The 22,750-nt window shown below is 41.0% G+C and overlaps 1 protein-coding gene across 1 annotated transcript in view; it reads right to left on the bottom strand.

Moving 5' to 3' along the window:
* The window catches only part of cdh10a (cadherin 10, type 2a (T2-cadherin)), a 33,156-nt gene extending 16,936 nt beyond the window's left edge, over positions 1–16,220 (bottom strand). The window contains exons 1-3 of the mRNA XM_023286352.3: positions 15,932–16,220; positions 10,287–10,634; positions 3,317–3,611 (exon numbers count right to left, since the gene is read on the bottom strand). Coding sequence (XP_023142120.2) covers positions 3,317–3,611; positions 10,287–10,499 — 508 coding nt within the window. The 5' untranslated portion in view covers positions 10,500–10,634; positions 15,932–16,220. The remainder of the gene's footprint in view (positions 1–3,316; positions 3,612–10,286; positions 10,635–15,931) is intronic.
* Between the last annotated feature and the right edge of the window lie 6,530 nt (positions 16,221–22,750).

Below are 22,750 nucleotides of genomic sequence, written 5' to 3'. Positions count from 1 at the left end.
CAGTAGCGTCCGTGTTTCACCGGTAGCCAATGACTAAGCTCTGATTTTCAAGTCAAACCCCAGGCCTCTGCAGGGAATCAAATTAGTTGGCTACAAAAAGGCAGTCGTGCCAAGGTAGCCGCTGCATTTTGGTGAAACTGAAACATAAGTGACCAGGCCTCCTTTGGCACCATGGGGGGAAATATTGCTTTGATTAAACCCTGGTGTTGGCTGTCTTTTAAATATCCGCCAGACCGAAAGGTTGTTCTCCTTCAAGACAGAAGAATCTGCCTTTCAGCATAGAGCTAAATTATCAGTTTGATGCAAAAAAAAAAAAAAGTCACTGCATCTAATCAAAATGCAAAACGTTTATGTTTTTTGTTTTTGAATGAATGAAGGCTATGTTTGAAGGTTGGCCAAAAAAATACATTTTTGCAGACTCTGGTGTTGTTTTTGGTACTTTAACAAGTATCAATGTCAAACTCTTAGAAACGGTGATGCTTTTAGCTGAGCAAAGTCATTAATTTGGTATTTTTTTCTGCAAATACTGGACATTTCTGGGTCAACATCCCCATATTCCAACCCTGGTGTTGGCTGTGTTTTAAATATCAGCGATACCGAAAGGTTCTACTTCTTCAAGACTTTATTATCTTCTTAGGCGATAAATCAGCCTTTTGACATTAATTGCTAACAAAAACAGTTATAAGCTTGATGCCTAAATGTCACAGCAACAAATCTAAATGTAAAATTTGCACAGTTTGTGTTTGTTTTTGAATGAATGAAGGCTATGTTTTAAGGGAAAATTTACCAAAAAATGCATTTTTGCAAAGTCTGGTGTTGATCCTTGTTAAAGTATCAATAACAATTTCAAATTCTTAGAAACGATGTTACTTTAAGCTTAGGAAGGTCATAAAATTGGTATTTTTTTTGTTGATACTGGACGTTTCTGCATCCATATCCCCATAGCCCAACCCTTGTGTTGACTGTGTTTTATATATCAGCTGAAAGGTTCTACTTGTTCAACACTTCATTATCTCCTTAGGTGATGAATCAGCCTTTTGACATTGAATGTTAACAAAACCAATTACAAGCTTGATGCCTAAATGGCACAGCAACAAATCTAAATGCAAAATTTGCACATTTTGTATTTGTTTTTCAATGAATGAAGGCTAGATTTGGAGGTAAAATTGGACAAAAATAGACATTTTTGCAGAGTCTGGTGTTGTTTTTGGTATTTTAACAAGTATCGGTTTCAAACTCTTAGAAACACTGATGCTTTTAGCTTAACAAGGTCAATAAATTGATGTTTTTCCTGTTGTCAGATTCAGAAGTGAGGCAGCATTATTAGAATATTGGACGATTCTGTGCCCATATAGACAGTATATTTGCTTTTAAGTATTTGTACAATGAGTGCAAACAAAAAAAATGCAGGTCTGATGCAATAAATGTGACAGCAACAAATCTAAATGCAAAACTTTAACCTTTTTTGAGGTTTTTTGAATAAATGCAGGCTTTATTTGAAGGGAAAACTGGTAAATGTTTTTTGGTGTTTTTATGGCCCTCTTATAACCTGCACTGCCTTTAGTTTAACAAGGTAATTTATTTGATATTTTTTCTGTTGTCAGAGTCAGAATTAACGTGACATTATTGCAATATTAGAAATTTCTGGGCCCATATAGTCAGCATATTTGGTTCTAAGTATTTTTAAGTACATTGAGTGCTAGCAAGAAAACTACAAATTTAATACACAAAATGTGACAGCAACTAATCTGAATGCACAATTTTCCCAACTTTTGAATGAATGAAGGCTATATTTGAGGGTAAAACAGGTCAAACAAATATGCATTTTGCAGATTCTGATGTTGTTTATTGGTATTTTTTATGGTCCTCTTATAACCTGCACTGGCTTTGGCTTAGCAAGGTCATTACTTTGGTCCGTTTCCTGTTGTCAGAGTGAGAGATGCAGCAATATGAGATGAATATTGAAAGGTTCTGGGCCCATATAGATGAAATATTTGTATGTAACTAAGTGTCAGCACCTGGGGCTGGATCGAGCTCTTTGAAAAGGTTTTCTTTGCTATATGAAACTGCATAAAAAGACGGACACACACACACACACACACACACACACACACACACACACACACACACACACACACACACACACACACACACACACACACACACAGACACACACACACACCGAGGTGCCTGAATCAAATAAAGTAAGATTAATACACATTTCAGCTTAGACAGAGCTCAGTTCCTCTCAGATATCCTGTCATTGAAATCACTTCCACATTAAGTCCTGCATAATCCACCCGAGCGTTTCAGTAACACCACATTGCAAATACTGTCCTTGGCATTCAGGAGACCTCTGCCGTGTCCTGTTTGGGTCTGACTGTCTCCGTGCATACTAATGAACCCTGGAACATCTGTCCCACTTAGTCCCAGCACTGATAGTATAAAAGGGAGCTGCTGATTTTTTTCATGGGTGGCTGGTTTGATTAGCCAGTGCGTTTCAGTTTGAACATATAAGGCAGTTTATTGGTCCAACAGTGGTGACCCTGACCCACCTTTTTTTAATTTATTATTTTGCCTGAATCCATGCAGCTGGGCAAAAATGTTGCCATATGAATTCCAAATGGAGTATTGTTATTGTCATATAGGCAATTGGGTTTTGATTTCCCCCTGATTGCTCCCGTGTATTAATTTGCGGTTGCATAATTGAGGATTGATTTCAAGTTGCGTGCATTATTTTCATAAGCTTTGTTTATATTCATGCCAACTGGTTTATTTATATTACTTGAATGGAATGAAGTGGAGTGCAATGAAGCAAATCCTTAATTGGAAAGACTCTGACAATCTAAACTTTCAATATTTCAGCCGCTTATTAAAAATGGCAAATGGCATTACTTGTTATGAATGCCCAATGAGCCCGACCAAACAAATGACAATCACAAAACAGCAAATAACTTTGAAAAAGTGAATACAGCAGCGCATTAGGGCCAGTCAGGCTGATGGATGAACGACACTGGATGGTGCTTTTGCTTTTTCTGTATTGCCTGAAAAGTGTTTTTGCCACATTCTATTAACTGCATAATTGCATCAATTCTTAAATAGATAAATGTGGACTAATGATTTTCCTTGCACATGCATATGCTGTTTAATTTCTCAGTTTGTTGTTTAATCCTTTGGTGAATAGAAAAATAGGGATATCTTTAAATTGCAGCTATCAGTCCAATGAACAGCTTACAAAAGCAACAAGTTTGAGAAACCAAGGAACTCAATTTTAGTTCTTCATTTCACTTTTGAGCTGTAGCCAACCACAACTTACCAACTTCTGACATCTCAGGCACGCTGGCAAAGTAGATTTCCTTTGCAAATTTCGGCGCGTTGTCATTGATGTCGTGAATTTTGATGTTAAATTCGGTGTCGGGCTCCAGCTCGGCGTTGGTGTTCCTGTCCAGGACCTTGGCATGCAGCGTGTACATGGCTTTCTCTTCTCTGTCCAGCCTCTTGGTGGCGTGAATATCCCCGGATTTCTCATCGATCAGGAACAGGGTGCCCGCCCCGTCTCCGGTCAACACGTACTTCACGTTGCCGTCGTTTTTGTCCATGTTGGAGTGTAGCTGTAAGTCAGAAAAATCAGTTTAACACATGGAAATGCACTGCATGGGGTTGTATTTAGATGTTGTGCAAGAAAAGAACAAAACAAGAAAAGATAGCTTTAGTTGTTTTTTTTGTACCCTGTGATAGACTGGTGACCTGTCCAGGATGTCAACTGCCTTCGCCCTAAGTCAGCTGGTATAGACCCCCCCCCCCCCCCCCCCCCCCCCCCCCCGAGACCCTAATGAGGATTAAGTGGTGTAGATGATGGATGGATGGATGGATGGATGGATGGATGGATGGATGGATGGATAGATGTTTTTTGTAGCCATTGGCAACACTACATAGCTGTTTAAAGTTAACTTTCTACTTAAAAAGTAAGAAAGAAAAATATGTATTGGGAATATATCCAAGCAGTTATTGCCCTTGAACACCTCACCACACAATAACAAAACCTTACCTTGCTATCAACAACATCTAATGAGCTTGCAATGCTAACAGAAGAGTATTTCCAACATTTTCTGAGTCTCCACTGATACCTAACTTTGGTTTTATACATTTGATGTTGAGATTTTCTCTCTTTTTTGCCTTTAAAAGTTAATTTAAACTCTAAAGCATTGGTAATATTGAACTTTTAACTGCCCCGACTCGTCTCAAGATGACTAGTTAATCTAATTAGAGTACCATTATGTTGGATTTCATAGTATCTAGTGATGTAGTAGCAGAATGCAACCAATGCATTACTTGTCCAGCTTCCAAATTAGAAGCCAAAGTGGTTTCAACCTTAATGTTGATACTCAAAAGGCCTTCTCTTGAGCCGTTTTTTGTTTTTTAGTGCTGGGCGACTGTAGAAACCAATACAAGAAGCTCCAAGGAGGCAGATCGGCTCCCTATGTAACATGAAAGGCTCATTCTAAGCTATCCAGTACAATATTTTGTAAATTTCAGGTGATTATGCACACATTTCTGCTCAAAAATCCCCCTAATTTTTGGTTCAGACTGGAATAGTATCTCAAAGGATCAGTCAGAACAGACTTCCTCGACATTTTCCACCTCAGACCAAATGTCTAAAAACCCCTGACACCCTTGTGAAAACTGAAATAACGGCGTAAAAACCCACCGAGGAATCTGTTTCATTCCCCCAATCGCGGCACAGGATGGCGTCTCGGCACCCGCAGTGTCAAGTGGTGACATACCCCATTACTCCACATCAAATTAGTCTGAGATTTTTCTTCCAGATTGTGCCTTTGAAAAATGATGAAAACCTGACCTACAGCAACAATTGCTAAAATTAGTCACCTCTGACCTATCCATCACCTTGAAGCATCTCTAAGTGTCACAGAGGAGTAATGGCGGCGCGCTGTGACAGACACTTGATTCAAGCTCATTACTGTACTGGATCTGTCAGCAGATATATTTAGAGCGCTATCTCATGGGTTCACATTTTAAATGACAAGTAGTTAGGGACACAGAATGTACGTCAGTAACTTATTAATATTAATGTCTGCATGCTGTGAGGAAACTAATTATTTTTTCCCCACAGTTGGAAGAGTGATGTCAACAGTACAAGTTTTGGATGGAAATCAGAAATATATTGCCAGAGTGCTAGCTATGCTCAGGCAGATTAAAAAAAACAAAAAAAACAAAACAGGGACGCATGTGGAAAAACAAGATGCTGTCAAGTTCAAATGAACAATATACACAGTATTTGGCACTGTGTTTGAAAATGTTTTCATGCAGATGAACTCCATTATCCAAAGTCTATTAAAGAGGAATATCAGTCGGCTTGAATCCTCACATATATTTGTGCTCGGAGACAGTCTATTCATTGTTTGTGAATATGAATTCTCTGCTAAGCTGTAGGCTAGTGAACCAAGGATTTAGGCTGTTATGGATGTGAAGGCTGCTACTGCTATTGACTCTGAATGACAGGCTCATTTTGGCGAGCAGGAGAGTGTTTGTATGAATTTTTGCATTCAAATAGACTTCATATCAGAGGTATGTGCTATTAATCCCTTTTTAAAAAAAAATAAAACGCATCTCAAATGTTTAAATCTCCTTTTCCCGACTTTGAAATTCATTGTTTCTGTATGGAAGCTCCTCGTGCAACGTTCAAACTCCTCCGTGACATGAGAAGAACACATTTCATCACTCATGCTCAGAACTGTGGCTGTTCAAACACACTTCTGTGTTCACACTGTAATAATTAGGCCAGCGCAATTTCAGACCATGTCACACACCACAGGAATTGTGCTTTTTTTCCCTCTCTTCTAAATCTTTTGATTATATTCTCCAAGAGGTTTTTTATCTGATTATTACCATATTTCTAAGTCTTGGTTGTTAATCCTGCAGTACAAAAAAAAATAAAAAATGAAGCGGAGGAGCAAAAAACAGCAAACAACCCACCATCAAAGGAGCCTATACCTATGCAGCCAAGCTGTCTACAAGATAATAGGAATTTTACACTCTTTGCAGAACCTTGCGTTTTGCATATTTCCCTTAGTCTAGATTGAAGCCTGCAAGCCTTTACCCCATGCACTTGTGGTGGTTATTGGATATTTACATAGCATATGGGTGAAAACACTTCCCTCCCCATGGCCTTATAGATTCCTGACAGAGCGCTACTGTAAATAAGGAGGGATTCTGCATAACTAAGCGATGTTAGTGTGAGATAACATGGCATCTAAAAATAAAAGTGCTCTGGTTATCTATATCAGGCGAGGCGGCACCGTGCCAGCAGCGTGGAGGAGCTTTAGGATTTGATTTCTGCTGGGATGTCCCGTAGAAACGATACAAATTTAATGCATTCAATGCGGCGTACTCACTTAAAGTCTGGGTTTTTATTGACATGCACGAGAAGTGAGTCTTCATGCGTCGAAGTGTGCTAAACTCTGCGTGATAATCTTGTACAGCTCTGGAAAAAAACAGCTGACATTGATACTGTGGCACAAAGTGCTTTCACACAGCCCTAACAAAATCAAATGTTAGCACTACCACACTATAGTTGCAGAGATTTAGTGGCTCTCCTTTCAAGGCCTTGCAGCACAAACACAGCCTTTTCAAGGCCTTACAACAGAAGCACAGAAGAGAGCCTTGATGAGTTAAATCGCCTTGCACAAACACTGAGGAATTGTCAGTAAAGCAGCGAATCATTGGCAATTCTTGTCAGGTCTCTGGTAAGCATTGCTTGCTGCTGGAAAGAGGAGATAGCAAAATAGAGCGCAGGACGGATACAGAATAATTACTCTTCCTTCTTCCCCCGTCTGTCTCTTAAGACTTCTGCTCAAATTCTTTACCATGGCAGCACTGTACTGTAATGTACAATATGTAGGTTAAGGTTACAGCTTACAGTATCTCTTTGTGTTTTCTATAGCTTGTGCAAGTTCTGAAAAATTCATGCAGAGCAGCACTGAGCGAGGCCTTGCAAAAAAAAAATAAAAAATCCCAAGGATACTTATTGTCAAAATATTACCACAACAAAGTGAGCTCGCTTGAATATTTTAATTTGGCGCAGCAAATTTTGTTTACAAGGCAACGAGACAATGCAGTGTACCGAGAATTTAATAGGATTTATTTGCCATCAAAAGCACCACTCAAATGCTCCAGAATCCAAAGTTTGCGGTTGTATTGCTCAGCATTGCAAGTATTCACACTCGGCAGCCCTGATTAAGAAGTAGGGCACCACAGCTGCACACAGTGAGCGACTCACACTCAATAATGGCCCCGTGAAAGTCAGTTAAAATGAGATTTGTGGGTTTTTACGCTGGGATTCTGTGCACTTTGTGAAATATAGCATGCATTTTCTTTTTTTTTTGTCATTGTTGGCAGTTGAAGTAAGGTAAAAGGAGCAAGAATCTGGGCTTTAATAATGAAGTTATTTGTCTCCGTCATTCTGTGAGGTATCAGTCAGCACTATTCGGCGTGTTAAGCCTCCGAGCTGCGTGTCTTTCTGAACACCTCGATAAGCAACGCCGGCCGCATTTGTTAGATATTTCGGTCGCCCAAAGTGCAGCAGCCGAGAGCGTGACTGTTCTTTACATCACGTTTGATTGCCATAATCAAGAAATCAAACTCAAGTGACAGAGTTAGTGAGTGTGTGTGGGCTGATTAGAGAGGTTTGATTGAATGTGAAATAAACAAGGTCTCCCACGGTGCACTGCAAAGGCCATTAAGTGATCTTTATGTGGAAGACCATCAAGGCTTTGATGGCTTTGTGCCGAGCATGAGAGTGCTTTTTGGTTTAAATTCCTTCTTTTTTTTCCATCAGTCACTGATTCTTTCACACTTTTTGTTTGTTCTTCCCTTTGTATCACTATATCATTCTGCAAAGAAAGCAGCAAATTGTCACTTTTGAGGGAATATTCAGCGATTTGCTTGAAAAATGACGGCTTTAACTTGTGCTCCATGTGTCAAGCTAGCCCTTTTCTCTGTCTGTGTCTCCTCTTCCACTTATTCTCTGCATATCTGCCTCTTTGTCACCAGCTGCAAAGTTAAACCGATGGCATTAGTGATGTGTATCGCCACAGGTCCCTCTGTAAAGCAGAATGAAACATGTGCCTGCCCTATTTTCTCCCCCTTCCTCCTCCTCCTCCTCCTCCCGCAGTAATTTATTACTGCCTCGTGTTTTTCTGACAGTTTAATAGTGAATGATATTGGACACAGGAAGAGTTGGGAGCTGGTGAATGTGATTGCTGTCATGCCACAGAAGTTGGGTGCCAGAAAGCATCAAGAAGATGAAAAAAAAACTAAAAAGTCAGCGACATATCGCCGGATGGCCCCATTTATAGTCATGCTGCTTCATCGCATAACACAAGGTGAATTTCATTGGCCTTCTTGATTGATATGTTTTCCTCCTCATCCTTCTCTCTTCCTACCCCTTTTTTTCTCCATTTATTTTTCTATTCTTCTGTTCCTTTCTCTTCGCCGCATCAGGATGATGGTTTTGGCAAAAGAAGTTGTCATATCCCCCTCCTCAACCTTGCACAAGACACTTGTTTACTCCAGAGAATGAGGTGTGTGATGAAAGCGAGCTTCCTCTGAGAAAATTGGCTGTCGACAGTCACCTCATTTTCCTCCCTGGAGTTGATAACTGTAGCGTTCCCCCATCACACCTGTCTTTATAGTGCGAGCAGGGGTGAGCTGTCAACAACCTCTCTGATCTGGGTGGGTGGAGAAAGAGTGGAGCATTGTCCTGAAACTCTGCGTTTTTTGGTTTTTATTTGTGTGTGCCTTGCAAGATTTGGCATCAGATTGCTCCTCTGGTTTTAATTGGGTGCCTGTTTGGAGTTTCCTTGACCTGATATGAATTTTAGTTTGTGTCAAACTTCTACACAAACTTTCGAAGAGCTCTTGCAAATATGCACTACCATTCAAAAGCTTGGGGTCATTAAGAAATGTCCTTATTTTGAAAGAAAAGCATTTTATTTTCAATGAAGAGAACATTAAATTAATCAGAAATCCAGTCTAGACATTGTTAATGTGGTAAATGACTATTGTAGCTGGAAACAGCTGATTTTTAATGGAATATCTCCATAGAGGTACAGAGGAACATTTCCAGCAACCATCACTCCTGTGTTCTAATGCTACATTGTGTTAGCTAATGGTGTTGACAGGCTCATTGATGATTAGAAAACTCTTGTGCAATTATGTCGCCTAGCTTCTGGCTGCCTTCATCCAGACATCTATCCCTCTTACTCTAATAGTTAACTGAGTAGCCTTCATAGTCAAATATCCCTACTAGTCGAGTCTGTTAACAGCAGCTTTCCTCTTACTGAACGGGGTTCTTGGTAAGTTGCTAGGTTATGATTGAGAGGTTGGGATTCAAACACTAGGGATAAGTTTATAATTCTATATTTCTCCTTGACTGGAAGAACCTTTAAGAACCATCACAGTCTCATGCAGACAGTTGCCCAACTCTTTACTACTATCAGACATCCATTACTGTCGGTGGCTAATCAAAAATCCAAACTAAAAATCTAGAAATGCAGGATGAATGTTTATTGCAAACTAGTAGCGTGGGCATAGCAACAGCTCCTGATTACAAATACTCTCAAATACAGTTATTTAATTTGGTCAGAAAAGACAGAAGTTAGTGTAAATTGCAAGGCAGAGAGTAGACAGCTTGGCCTTAGCTGTCTTAAGCACACCTTGTGTCAGGGTTTGATTTCAGTTACCGAGCAGTAGGTGTCACTGTCTGCTTATTTTATTTGTGGGGGGTTTTTGTGTTTTTTTGTGTCATCTGTCACAATGTCCGCACAGCTCCTCAAGGTCTCATTTAGGAACCACCACCACCACCACCAGCAGCTCCTTTGGCTCATGAATCCTTGCCTGATCTGAGCAGTGATTGCGATGCCGGAAATGACTTTAATATTCGCCATTATTAAAGGCGCACATTGTTGTTTCTCTGCTATCGGTGAGATAGTCTCTTATTGATGGCACCTGCCCAATAAGTAATCAATGGGAGATTGGTTTTTAGATATAACAGTGCAAACAGTGTGGAAAAAAAGTACTGTGGAAGGCTTGCAGGGGGGAAAAAAAGAGTTTGTTTTGCACTCGTGCCTATCTGATCGTTAACTGCACCCTTAGCAGCCAGGTTTCTGGCAGCCCCATTCATCTTCAGCCAGTTACATCAAACACTTCTCCAACAAGCTTAAACGTTCTATAATTAGTCCTCAGACAATGCTGTTTGCACACGTTACCTTGCCGACATATTGATGGTCATTTCCTGTGTATTCCTCCAGCAGAAAGAATTGATTCCACATCCATCCACGTTTGGAGCGCTGGAGAATCTTGCCATCGCTCTCCGACGTCCCAAACAGATTCCCAATATTCCCAGGCGACAGGGGGAGGGCAGCGCTGGACGGCAGGACGGACAGCATCAGGAGCAGGAGCAGAATCTGATTGGCTATCATGGTATCCGATCAGCTGGGGAAAGTGTCCTGGGCAACTTCTCAATTATGGCGATAAACTGGTGAGTAGATGAACACTGGAAGGTAGCGTCACCACAACAGACATTGTATTCCGTTTCTTTGATGTCCTTTGGATCCCTGTGGGGGAAAAAAAGCAGAAAAAAAAAGAGGAAGTCAAGAAGCACATCAGGATACTCATGTATCTCTTTTACAATATCCTTTAAATCCTAGCATGGTAGAGGGACCACTGGAAATAGCAGGCAGCTTACAATAGGCTTGTATGCCCAGCAGCTCGGTGCACATCTTCCTTTCAGTTTGTGCTTTAGCAGGGCAGCAGCTATAGAAATGATGCAATCAGCAGCTAGACATGTCTTCTGTGGGCTTGGTGCGAGGGAAGGTGAGCTCAGAGGTCAAAATGTAGCATCGAGATCAGTAAAAATTAATGAAGTCATAACAATTTGAAGCTCTTCAAACCCCCCCATTCGGAGACTTATATATTTAAATCATGTAATAAGAAGAAAGTATTCAAAACTAATGCAGTGGAACTCATTAGACAAACTTGTGATAAATGATTGGGGGTGTGAAAAAAATCAAAAGAAGAAGTCATCGCAGTAGAAATGTGTCACTGCAATAATCCCAGTGCATTACCAACAGAGTGAGTGTCAAATTCAAATTAAGTTTAATCACCCATGCTCCTTGTTTTGTATTAAAATCAGCTGACTTTGACACATTCATAATGTGCTGGGGGTTTATGAGAGGTGGTTATTTATTTATTTAATACATTTCTGCTAATTAAAGTGACCGAGCCTGCACACTTTGTTCCTTTATTCCTACAGAAATCACACATAATAACCTTCTTTCCTGTGCAAAATGTGCACCTTTTGGAGGCTGCTAATCTCACTTTGAGTAAATTCAGTGGACTTCACAATCAGACCGTCCTTCTCTCCCCCAGCGCTGTAAAGGAGCGAGCTGCACTTCACTAATTATACGTTGCATTACTGATGATATGAAAACACTGATGACATGCTTCAAAGGCCCGATGAGCATGTTTGAATGGCTTAATACAGGCGTCTCTGGGAGCAGAGTGCCTCTGACATGAGCAAAATACACTCTCCTTGGAAAATTTTATATATTTTTTTTAACGTTCACTTACATCGCACAAAAAAAAGAAGCTCCAAAGCCTGAAACATATGTAGAAATGGATTGTCTTGCTTAAAGGAAATGTGTCTTTTTCATCTCCATCCGTCCAGTTCATGTCATTTTTTTGCATCCATTACTGATGGTTAATTTCATTGATTTTTACTCCCCCCAAGATGTTACGATGTCCTGGAAAAGGAAGAGGGAAAAAAAAACCCCATATAGATATGTAGTGAAACGCCAACATCACCAAAAATGATCCCCAGGTATCTGTCAGGGATTTTGTGTTATTGGCAGTCTTCTTCCAATACTTCACTATGAGGCTGCGTCCCCACCAGGCCTGGTCCTGATAGGTAATTTGGGTGTGCATGCATAATTTATGTTCTTTTGCAAGTTAATCCTAATAAATCTTTCCTCTCTTTCTAAAAGAACCCATTTAGAAGGGTTCCCGTGGAAAGGCTGGAGAGTTATCCTGACAGCCGTTCATTCTGTGTACCTCGGGGAACGCTGCGTAAAGGCACAGTTTTCGCAATTCTTCTGCTTTTGTTCGGAGGAATTAAATAAGGACTGTAATGTCAGTGGAGTTGTTGGCGCGAACAAAGGATCCGCGGCTGTCTATGAACAAATTAGTATTACGGTTCCATTGATTGAAAGTGGAGTGTCAAATATAAATGAATGTAATCCTTTTGAATGGCAAATCAAAACATCTTGGTAATGAAATCTCAATGTAAAACATCGCTCAGTCTGTTTATTCTTAGACACTGGAGTTGTTTAATCAGCGGTAATTTTCATAAAAGCCACTGAGTAATCTTTGACTGAGCTGATCAAAGTTTCTTGTGCATAAACACTGCAGAAAGATCTCCTGGTAGCAGCTTCACTGGCCTGGAAGAACCGATCCAAACCTTTCAAGAATCTATAAAGATGTCCGAGCACAGACTGTACATATGAATTAGAGCGGCACTGACAGTACAGAGTGTTTTATTTTGTCAAAGTATCGCCACAGTAGCGGAGATAAAAAATGTAGATGGAGTCGTAAATCGCTGATCAGAGCTACATTTTTTATGTTATTTTCCTGCTCGTAATGTGACATGAGTGTGACACGTGCCTTTGCCGGAATCAGGAAACGCCGCCTCGCAATTAATCTCGTCTGATGCTTGTGATTGCATTTTCTAATTATCATTCCAGCCTGTCCTTGAGTTTTAATAGCATTCTGGATATTAATCTTTGATGTGGTGTGCCTGTTAAGCATTAGGCCAGTGTTTCTTTTCAGAATTCTTCCAAACACTCCATTAAGGGATGAGCGAGCATGCTGAATCCACGCCAGATCTTATAGACTCCAGCTGAATTATCTCAACTTATTCAGCCTATTAAACAGTGGGGGTTTATTTAAAAAAAAAAAAAGAGGGAGAAAAAAATAAAGTTGTTTATGATTAGATGAAGTTGTTGGCAGCTCATGTGGCTTGGCATTAAAAGACACAGATGTGAAGGGACAAAATTGTTAAATATGCTTTTAAGTGTTGTTATTCTTAATCTTGGCTGAGGCACATTCTGGCAGGAGCTCGGCTGTGTTCCATTTCTGTAATCTGCAAATTATACATTCTTGTTTAGCTGAATAAGAATATCTTTGATCAGATATAAAGTAGCTGTTCATCAGGATATGCTTCCTCGAAAAGCACAGCCTTGCACATCTGTATAATTCCTATTTTATTTCCATGCACATGCATCCCAAATTTGAAAAAGCAGGTTTTCCCCTAAAAAATACTGCAACTAAGCACTTTTATGTATTCTCTGACTTTACTAGGACAATAATTATGGGTGCAATATGCAGCAGGAGTGTGGTTTGGTGGAGCTGTTTAAGAGGGCTTACATGCAGAATAAATTCAAATCCATGGGAGATTATTAACCTATAAATTCTCTTCTCTGTCTTTTTGCAAAGTTGCCTCTTAAATATCCATTTATTGTACAAGCAAATGTAGGCAGTGGATTTGCTAATGTCATGTTTTCAGAAAGCAAATCAAATACAAGATTGAATTTTCTGCATTTCTATATATAAAGCAACAAAAAGAGCTTCATTAAGAGCCACGCTGCCAAAGGAAGAATGAAATGTCTTAAATTGTACCGCATATTATCACAGCGGCACATTAATACCTACACATATGCATGCATTCATACACAAATCCAGCATTGCATAAGGGTGGGGCGACACAATTAAGCACCTCCTCCACAAATATTGACCCAATTCCAAAGTGCTGCCTTTAAAACCCCCTTCCCCGCCTCTTTGGATTCGAGGAATTCAACAAGTGAGTATATTGTATGGCAACCATAAATAAACCCAGACAGAGGTGCAATAAGTGGAGGGAGGGAGGCAAAAGACGAAGATGGAGAGAGAGCAAAGGGAGGTTGGAAGGTCATCAGAGGGATGTCATGATTAGTCCTGGCCATGTTTTTGTACAGTTTGTTCAACAGCGAGATTTATCGAGGTTTTTTTTTTTGTTGTTTTTTTTTTCTTTGTCTGCAGTGACAAATCCTAACCCCCGTACATGTGAGGTGAGCTTGGGTGCTCAAAAGCAGGGTGAGGTGATTGGCAGTTTGAGTGGCTTCAGTGATTGCTAGCCTGGTATTGACAGGCCACCACAGACGGAGTATAAATCTAGCATGAGGGGCGTCGATGCACCAAAGATGCAGCACCGGCGCCGGCCTCCACTTGGTGGAGCCCTAGACCTTCCCAACTCGCTGCCTCCCTGCCTGGCTGCGGTCTTTGGCAAACCTCAGCAAGCTTTACTCATGTTTTGAAATCCTCAAAGCAATTTTGTGATACAGTGCACACTTCCTCACTGAAAAGCTACTCCGAGGGGGGTTTTTTGCACGGGGGGGCTCTTTCTTGAAAAGGTTGACAGTGAAAGAGGAACATAAAAAATCCACTCTACATATTATTTAAGAAGGGGGAAAAAAATGCATTGTTTATGTTGGGATGCCATGAGGGAGGGCGCATGCATTTTAACAAGCTAATAATGAAGTCTTCCAGGTTGCCAAACTGCAAGAAAAGACACTCCTGCGAGAAAATTCAATCCGAAGTGGACCAAAACGTCCACAATACTTTCATTATTTCACATTGATCTCCTCCTGCTTGTTTACTGCTCCCTCACTAATATACATAGTGTTTTTCCCAAATAAATATTCATGTGTGAGCCTTGAAAAAAGCAGCCATATAGCAAAGCTCCCGAGAGCCTCTCCGCCTGTGTGGGAGAATGGATTTCCACCTCTTTTCATTTTAATGCTGAAAGGTCACTCCGCATCTAACGATAATTCAGGGAGCATGTTAGTGGCTAATTTGCGCTAAACAATAATGGCGTTACATGGGTGACCTGGTGCAAGCTGCTAAGCCCTAATATATCACTTTGGTGACTGTAAAGCTGTCTGTGCATGAGGCAGCACACGGGAGGAGTGAGGGGGGTGGAGGGGGAGGAAAAAAACTGAAAAAAGAAGAGAGAGTCAGGGCTGGATTAAGTTTGTGCTGTGGAAGGATATGCACATGTTCATACCCTGTAACACCACTGGCTGCTCTTGTTGCAAATGCTTGAAGATGATAACAAAAAAAAAACCCCAGCAAAAAAGAAACACCTTCATGCGTTTCCATACAGATATGAATGGTACAGTGCCTCTCCATCAAATCTGCCCACAGCACATCACAAGTATGATTCTCCCTCGCTGCCTCTCAGCGCACACACAGCTCGGATTGAGGCGCTTGAAAAGGTGCAAACACAAATTGGAGACAGTCATGTATACACAGAGGTACTGTACACATGCACAGTAGGGAGAATAGCTGCTGTAGCACTTTGGAACGACAGGCAAACTTAACACCGGTCTGTATCAAAGCACAGTATGATCCCATGCATCTTAAAGTTACATGTACGGTGTGACAGGTGCCTACAGGCTGCGCGTTCCAGACGCCCAAAATGAACAAGTTGAATTTGTCCGAACACAGTTTTCTCGCATTTTCAAGAGCACCTCATGCACGAATAACCCACGCAGACGAGGAGCGTCGGACGGCAAATTGAATCATTTTTCTAGTTGAGTCGATTCAGCTTTGAAGTTGCAACACTTCTTTTCTTTTTTTCTTTTTTCCCCACCAGATATGTGCTGCGTTTTAGCCTGGCTTTGTCACAGTGCAAAGAATCATCCCCACCGGAGACTGGAGGCAGACAAAATAGAAATATATCCCTAAACATTAATCAGGGAGAAGAAGAAGAAGAAGGAGAGGTGGGGGTTGGAGGGGGGAGAGAAAAAAAAGCCCTTACCTTTTTGATTTTTCACAGCTTAGCATCCATCTGTGTCACTGAGTGCTCGGTACTGTGTTCCTACTCCTTAGCAGTGCTTAGCGGTGGAGAATCTGACTCCTCACGGCAGTGCTTACATTCCAAGACTGACAACAGCACAGCTGGTGCGAATGTGTATGAGTGTGTGTGTGTGTGTGTGTGTGTGTGTGTGTGTGTGTGGAAAAAAGAGAGAGAGAGAGTCCTGCTCGCCTCCCTCCCTCACCCTATGCCTCTCTCAGTCTCTCTTCCCTCCCTCGCTTCATTCCTCCTCCCCGCTCTCTGGCTTCTTTCCTCCTCTACACTTTCCTTCCATCATCTCTCTCCTCTCTTTCTCTCTTCCTCCCTCTCTCCCTCTTCCCTCCTCCTCCCTCCTCCTCCTCTCTCTCTCTCTCCCCTCCTCCTCCTCCTCCTCTCCCTTTCTCTAGCAGTGCATCACTTCTGGCGGTGGATGTCACCGAGGCTGAAGCCGAGGCGACTCTGCCCCTGATTGGCTGCCATTCACAAGTTAGCAAGATAAAGAAGAAGAAGAAGAGCGAAGAAGAAGAAGAGAGAAGAGCAAGGGGGGTGGGAGAAGAGAAAAAGGAGGAGTGGTGGTGGTGGTGGGGGGGGTCCAAGGGAGAAAATACCGCCCTTACATCCCTGTGAGCTTCAGTTGACTGTGGAATAGAGAAACAGGGGGGAGGGAGGGAGGTTAGAGGCTGAAGAGGAGGAGAGGGTGGTGGACTCTGGGAAAAGACACACACACAGGTTTTCTCTTTTTTTTTTCTTTCAGCATCCAGAAAAGCTTCTGTACATAAAGAGGCTTCTGCACCGAAAGTGACGGATTGACTGTATGACGTTTGATGTCTAAAGCAATCGGCTCCCCTCACCCCCACCTCCACCGCCATCTAATCTTCTTTCAATGACAGTGGAATGAAGGAGAAAAAGGCCATAACTTGTAAATCAGCCACTAGAAGAAGAGGAAGGCTGGGGTGGCGGGTGGGTGGGTGGATGGGTGGGCATGCATTTCAACCCCTGTTCGTCTTCATCTCCGTCTTGGACTTGGCCCCGGCAGTGTGTGGCAGGTGCACATTGCGGTCCGGGGCACTCCGTCATCGCCTCTCGTTACATTTCACACCCCGACGCTGCATGCTTATCAATACGTCTCCATACAGTATAGGTGCTGCTGAGGGTGATGTAGCATTTTAAATCAGCAGACACACAGAGAGCGAGAGAGAGGAGAGGCGATACGTCATTAGACGCCGATATCCATCCCCAACATGTACCTTGAGCGGATAAATGGTTACATGAAGTGACTTTGAAATGCATGGGATGCCACTCAAAGCTTGATGAATAATTGAAAGAGAGGGAGAGAGAAAAAAAAGAGAAAAGCGGCGGTTTCGACCGGCCAATCTCATGCAAGTTTTTATCTCCCTAATATCAGCGTGAATAGATTATCAACTCAAAAACTCCGTGCACCAGATAAATAAAAATGCAAACAGGCCAAACTAATTAACATCCAAACGAGCAGCGAGGTAGCCTCCCTCTGATACCGAGCCAAGTCCTCACACTTCATAATTCACTCCCTCGTCGTGTTTTTCGTGGCGCTGGGAGATTAAGAAGTAGGTGTGTGTTTGTGTTTGTTTATGTGTGTGTGTGTTGGCTCGTCGTTGGGGGGAGGAGGAGAGGTGTGCCATGTTTTCTTACATATGTGCACAGGATGGATGTGCATGTATGTCGGTGAGTCCTCGCTAACGAGCCACTAAAAAATAAAAATAAAAAAGGAGGCTCTTTTGTACATCTCTGCATAGAATTAGTATTAATTTACTTGCTATTTACACCCCTGGGACGTTAATTACGCTGTTGTTACGGAGCCCAAACAACCCTGCAAACATCAGAGAACAAGAACAAGCATTATACCCGACTGTTTGAGGAAATATAGAAACATGCTTCCGGAGACAAAGTTCCCGACCACCTTATAAAACACACTCAAATAGTAAAAAAATAAGCCACAATCTCTCCCATCTTAATTTCACAGGCAGGCGAACAATTTCCAAATTCCCATTGTTTCCTCTTCCGCCTCCCGATGAGGGCTCCATTACATTAAATCAAAGTTTTCCAGGCTGAGGAAACAGCTTCCTTAAGTAAGGGTGTCTCCTGATCCTCTCCCAATTCTCAGTGTCAGCTCCCATCAGCATCACCAGCTTGTTGCACTTGCATTCACCTCCACAGTCCTAGCTGCTGCTGATTAGTTCTCTGATTTCCCTCGACTTCCCAGAGGAACGCTCAAGCGCGGCTGTCTGCCCACTGTTTGCTGTGCTAGCATAACAACTGCAGCTGCTGATAGGTTATTGATACAGCTTTCTGCATGGCCATGACAAAACCACATTAGCTGAGCACCGGAAGCTAAAAAAATATTCCTTCTTCTGTCGTTGCTCTCAGTGGCGATATGGAGATCTTAAGGAAACAGGGAAAAATAGTCAGTAATAATGCTAGAATCTAATTTTCATCTTGATCAGACATTTTTAGGTTTGCTAGGTCCACTAAAGGAGTGCAATCAGAAAGTTGTGTGGCTATATTTCTAAAAAGCAACAATATCTGACGTTTATTGGCTGCCATCAACTTGTGGAGTGATACTCTGCTCCAAGTGCTCCTGCAACACTTGGAATATGTAATATGTATGTGAAGCACCTTTTAATATGCAATAAATTATCTCCAGTGTGTCAAAATTGCAAATCTGCACGTTGAACTTCATTTTTAGGAAGCAGAAGAAGTAAAAGGGAGTCGAATTTTAAGACTTGAGTAGGTGGGGAGTGATTATTGTGTTGTTGTGGTGTGTAATTAAGCTGTTGTGAGCTTGTGTACAGAGCAAATTGAGCATTGATGTGCCACAGCACCACAGTTCAGGTTGTTGTTTACAATAATAATAAGAATTTATACCACTTACATGGCACTTTCTTGAGTATATTGGATGATGTAATGCATGCATGGATGCAAGTTTCTGCAGCTGGAAAGGAGAGGGCTGGACAGATGTTTTGGAGGTGGAAGAAAGCTGTTTCAGTGATGTGCTTAGCATGTTTGTTAGATTTCTGATGTGAGAGGAAGAGGAGAGAGAAGTTGTGGGAGGATTTGATTTTGGGTTGATTTTGATCATTTCTGATTTGTCTCTCTTTGGTTTGAGGAGGCTGGTTTGAAACCAGGACTTTATTTGTGTGATGCAGTTGGTGAGGGTTGAATGGGTGGCAGTGGTGATTGTTTTGGTGGAGATATACACTACCGTTCAAAAGTTTGGGGTTACCCAGACAATTTCATGTTTTCCATGAGAACTCACAATTTTATTCATGTGTTAACATAAATACACAAGGGTTTTCTAATCATCAATGAGCCTTTCAACACCATTAGCTAACACAATGTAGCATTAGAACACAGGAGTGATGGTTGCTGGAAATGTTCTTCTGTACCCCTATGGAGATATTCCATTAAAAATCAGTCATTTCCAGCTAGAATAGTCATTTACCACATTAACCTAGACTAGACTGGATTTATGATTCATTTAATGTTCTCTTCATTAAAAAAAAAAAAAAAAAAATGAGGACATTTCAAAGTGATTTCAAACTTTTGAACGGTAGCGTAGAACTGGATGTCATCAGCATTCATTAGATTCAACTTGATTGTCATTGCACATGTCACAAGTACAAGGCAACGGAATGCAGATTTCATTCAACCAGAAGTGTATGAGCAGTAACAATATACAGAAGTGTATAATATAAATATGGATAATGTACAGTTCGTACATTGGCGCAAATTGTGCTTATTAAAAAGGGGAAAGGTTATATAGTCTGTACAGTACTGCAATGGGAATAATTTACATTAAATGCAGCGTGCAGTATGCAATGGTATATATTAATGTACAATTTATAGACAAATTATATGCAGTATAGTCGGAGTTGCGTAGCCCAGTGCCCCAGAGCTCCTGCCTGCTGTAGGATGTTAAGAAAGTGCTGTGCTGAATGAACAGGCCACAGTAAGGAGCAGAAAAAACATCTCTAATTTGCACAATCTGGAGAGACGCTGAGCCTCGCATTGTTCACACGCCGCTGTTCATCTTTAACCATGTTAATGTCAAAAAAACAACAATAAGTATGCTCTTGTTGTGCTTCTGACCTGATGCACCTTCTTCAGGTGTGTGAAAACCAACAGTTGGCCTCTTAGTGGTAGCTCTAGATCCAGCTTTCATCACCCTTAATGTGGAGGTTGGATCATCCAAGCTGCTGATTGACAACGAATCTGAACTTTACTCTTCTGAACGCACGTCTGCAAATGTTGATTGTGCAAAGTTGCAACGTCATGCGGAGTCCTGACTTGTGACAGTTACCACTCACGTGCATGTCTTGCATATCACCGTCCTTTTTAAACTTACCGTTTGTCTGTAACCAGGGCTGCACAAAAACGACAAGGTGGATTTACGTGAACCTCAGTGGGGATGTAGAGAATGGGCAAAACAACAACCTATTCAACTCCCTGCTGGTGAATATCAATTTTTACCTTGCTTTAACAACCATATGGTATTTTTTATATGCTAAAAGACATATCAGGAGTAGACAAGGCAGTCACTGCCACCTTGAATCCGTAGCATACTGATGATGACAGTCTCATAAACACAGATTTAGACTTCTGTGGTTTTTATGTGCAAGAAATCAAAGCACCAAATCCTGTCAAGTTGCAAAAAGTAGCTTAGTCTTCTTCAGAATTGGTTTCTGGGTCAAACATCTGTGGCTGAATTACTCTAATATTACAACTTGACATCGTGTAGCGCAGAGCAGTATCATTATATTTGGGATAGTTAAAGACAGTTGAAGACATTGTAGAGGAAGTAACAGTGTAGAGTTACAGCTAAACTATCTCTAAGGTAGAAAGGGGTACCTTTAATTGAGAAAAAAACTTGTAAATATGTAACTTTGATACACAAAAATGAGTTTAATCAATGGGGACTTTAAATTTTGGTGCAGATCTGCTTTGGGTTGCAAACCATTGGCCTTGGTTGAGATCTGCGTTTATTAATGGATACAGAGCACAACACATTCCTGTTCCTCACGATGAGTATTCCATAAATTTACCTCTTTAACACGACCTTCAAATCATATTGACTTTTTCACATTTTAAACAACTTTTTTAGACACTTCTGGGTTATAATTGGATTTTGGCCTCATGCATAATTTCTGCTGTTTTGAAACCCAGTGAGTCTATTTAATTTTGTAAACAGTTGCTCATTTGTTGCTTGATAACTAGCTTTGTTTACGACTTTCCTGGCTCTATTAAGCATTTAAAAAATGATTTGTGCTATTTGTTTTATGTATATTTCCCCAGACTTCCAACAAGAAGCAAAAAATATATTAAAGTATAAGTCAAGCAGTCAGTAATTTTTAGATATTATTGCAATATAGTGTTTTTTTCAGTTACAGTATTATTTATCATACGCTTATTTGGTAAATTTGAGCTACAGTTAAATAAATGAACAGCCAGTTTGTTAAAATAAACAGTTCAAGTTTTTCTCCACAAATTCTTACTGCGTCAAGTTAAATTTACAAGAAACCTTGAAAGACATGCATTGAATAAGCTGAATAAAACTGTTGAAAGTATAGTTAAAGGAATGCTAAATATTCCCGGCTATAAAGAAGAACTGTACAATCGGCAGCTGCGTTCTTTTACTAAGTTGGCAGGTGTGAGGCTGTGCATTGTGGGATTGAATTTGGCTTTGTCTCTGATAACACTGTTTTGCAGTGAATTTCAAATTGTTGGAATATCCGACACAAAAGCATGACTGACTCGGAGCAGAAAAGATGGTTATCTCAAGGCCAGAGCTGCGTGGGCAAATAGTTTTGCCTTTGTAAGACACATGTAACATCAGTAGAACATGGATTTTGAGGTCATGTTTCTTTTTTTTATTGCAGAGGACTCTGATTCTGTTTAAATTCCTCCTGTTTGATAAGTGCAGAGGAGAACATTCTGACTAAACGACTGTCATAGTTAAACAGTTCTTGGGTGTTATGGTTAACTCAAGAATCATGCAGTCAGTGTCGCAAAGTCAAAGGGATCCGCCTCTACCTTTAGTTGATTCTTCTTGACCTTTCCTGAAATTATTCCATAATTACAAGATAGTCTGACACATAATGACGTCGTTTACCTACATTTTCCAGATAAACTGCAGCTGAAGCTTTTCATCAGACCAGATAACACCAACTGAGAGTGCATCAGGGCTTCGGGTCCTTCCTCACTGACACTTTGACAGTTTGTATGGCTGATAATGGACACATGTTGGTTATAGCAGGACCTGGACCTTCGTATGACTAGTAGCCCAGCCTGCATGGCGCTCCACAAATACATTTTATTTTAATTAAAGGTTATTCTAACGTCTTTGTGACTGAAGAAGTGAGTTTTGTTCGCGTATCTGCATGCATTTGGGCTCTGATTACAAAGAAAAACTGAATCTGAGAAGTTCTTTTTGCTCTTCAAGCGAAACTTAAGAGATATTTCCAGCTTATTTTAATCCTTTTTCCATTGTACAACTTTTATTCGCAGTGTGGTGTTTTTCAAAACGGCGTCTCTACTTTCCGACTCCACTCATCAGAGGCGTTATCTAACATTACGCCCGTTGCATCGTCTCCTCTGGGAGACTCATCTCCCTGTGGAGACTCTTCTCCCACCAGCTCATCGCAGTCATCGGTTTGAGCTTTGGCAGACGGCCTTTGTTTTTCTTCTTCTTGGCAAAGTTTAAAGGATGTGTTTGCTTCGTGTTTGTGTTTGTGTGAGCTGTGAAGCGTT

This window comes from Amphiprion ocellaris, chromosome 22, assembly GCF_022539595.1.
Source record: "Amphiprion ocellaris isolate individual 3 ecotype Okinawa chromosome 22, ASM2253959v1, whole genome shotgun sequence".
NCBI lineage: Eukaryota > Metazoa > Chordata > Actinopteri > Pomacentridae > Amphiprion > Amphiprion ocellaris.
Note: the sequence above shows the minus strand (reverse complement) of the source record. Positions and strands in the feature narration are given on the sequence as shown.